The following is a 1,932-nucleotide window of genomic DNA, read 5'->3' as shown; positions in this document are numbered from 1 at the left end:
TTAAAGGCGTGCGCCACCACCGCCCGGCCATGTTATTTTTTTTATCATATGCATAATGCTAATTTCTCCCCTCTTCATTATGAATGCTAACTTGAAGGGACCTGTGCCCCTTCACTAAGATGTATGGATGCTGGCTGGCTGGCTTGTGCACTCTGTCTGTCTGTCCAGGAGATTTTTGTGGCATTGGGGATTGAATCAAGGGCCTCACTTGTCTAAACAAATGCTAACACACTGAGCTATAGCCTATCCCCAGCCATTTTCCACTTCCATTCAGTTATTTCATTTATTGTTGGCTTGCTTTGACATGGGGCTCACACGCAGTCTGGGGAACTTGCTGTGTAACCCAGAGCCTTAAAATCCAGATCCTCCTTTCTCCCTCTCAAGGGATGGGGTGGCAGGTTTTACTCTTTTATTTTGAGACACGGTCTCACTAAGTTGCCCAAGCTGCCTTCAACTTGTTGCATAGGCCCAGTAAAGCTTGATCTTGCAGTCCTCGTACGCTGGTCTGTCAAGAGCTGGGAATCCAGGTCTGCACCACCAGGCTGGTTGATCCTGGCTCTTTGTTGAAGATATGTTGACACTTGTGTCAAGCACGGCAGCTTCGTTCTGTCATGAAGTGCTGTTCCTCTGTTTCTTGTTCCTTTCTTGGTCTCACCACACTAGCTTTAATATAACTCGTTTCTCCTATGGTTAAAAATAAAGAGCAACGTTTGCTCTGGGTGCTTTCCTTATTCATATCCAGCAGGGGGAGAAGTGATATTAACTATCTCTCTCCAACTTGAGACCCAAACTACCAGCTTTAGTCAGGCCAGTTTACGCCCCTTTCCCATCCCTAAATAAATCACTGAATCAAGGAAGATAGACATGCACTTGCTGCATTAAACCACTGATGACTGCCTTTGGGTGTGGAAGTCCATCCTAGTCAAGGTGCATGCTTGGTGTATGTAGAGAGATGGAGTTTGCGCAGCAGGCTGGGAATAAATGAGGGGGGTGGTAAGCCATCTCTCTGGCGGCCAAGTAGGCATGTTTGCTTCGATGTTAAATTGGCCTTTTCTTTTTGTCTCATTAGCAAATTGTTCGCAACAGAAAACTATTTGGCAGCGGTTGATGCATATAATTTAGCCATACGATTAAACAGTAAGATTCCATTATTGTATTTGAATCGGGCTGCTTGCCATCTCAAACTAAGAAACTTACACAAGGCCATTGAGGACTCTTCTAAGGTATGTTTGTTCTTCTGATGGGTGTGTTGTGTGTATGTGTATATATTTCTTACTTAATTTAAAAATATGATGCTTTAAGCTGGGTGGTAGTAGTGCACACCTTTAATCCCAGCACTTGGGAGGCAGAGGCAGGCGGATCTCAGTGAGTTTGAGGCCAGCCTGGTCTAGAAGAGCTAGTTCCAGGACAGGCTCCAAAAGCTACAGAGAGACCCTGTCTCAAAAAACAAAAACAAACAAAAAATAATGCTTTAAAATTATCCTAGAGCCGGGCGGTGGTGGCTCACGCTCTTAATCCCAGCACTCAGGAGGCAGAGGCAGGTGGATCTCTGTGAGTTCGAGACCAGCCTGGTCTACAGAGCTAGTTCCAGGACAGGCTACAAAGCCACAGAGAAACCCTGTCTCAAAAAAACCAAATAAATAAATAAAAATAAAATTATCCTGGAGAGTGAGGTGTGGTGGCTCCTCAAGAGGTTGAAGGAAGAATATCACTGAGTTTGAGGCCAGTGTTCCAGGTTAGATAAGGTTACAAAATGAGACTCTGTCTTAAAAGATCAAAATAAGCAAAATAAACAAATTGGTGCTCAATTCAGCAGCACATATGCTAAAATTGGAACAATATAGAGATTATCATGGCCCCTGTACAAGGATGACATGTAAATTTATGAAGCATTTTATAATTTTCTTTTTTCTTTCTTTTTTTTTTTTTTTT

The 1,932-nt window shown here is 43.3% G+C and overlaps 1 protein-coding gene and 1 non-coding gene across 3 annotated transcripts in view; both read left to right on the top strand.

Annotated features, from left to right (window-relative positions):
• The window catches only part of Dnaaf4 (dynein axonemal assembly factor 4), a 25,968-nt gene that overhangs the window by 20,312 nt on the left and 3,724 nt on the right, over positions 1-1,932 (top strand). For both annotated transcript variants that reach the window (XM_005347638.2, XM_005347639.2), the window contains exon 7: positions 1,070-1,223. In XM_005347638.2, the coding sequence (XP_005347695.1) occupies positions 1,070-1,223 (154 nt within the window). The remainder of the gene's footprint in view (positions 1-1,069; positions 1,224-1,932) is intronic.
• LOC113456166 lies at positions 1,801-1,904 on the top strand. Its single transcript, XR_003377027.1, has one exon. It is a non-coding gene; the product is annotated as a U6 spliceosomal RNA (small nuclear RNA).

The sequence above is a fragment of the Microtus ochrogaster genome, chromosome 5 (genome assembly GCF_000317375.1).
Source record: "Microtus ochrogaster isolate Prairie Vole_2 chromosome 5, MicOch1.0, whole genome shotgun sequence".
NCBI lineage: Eukaryota > Metazoa > Chordata > Mammalia > Rodentia > Cricetidae > Microtus > Microtus ochrogaster.
This window is presented reverse-complemented; position numbering and strand designations above follow the sequence as displayed.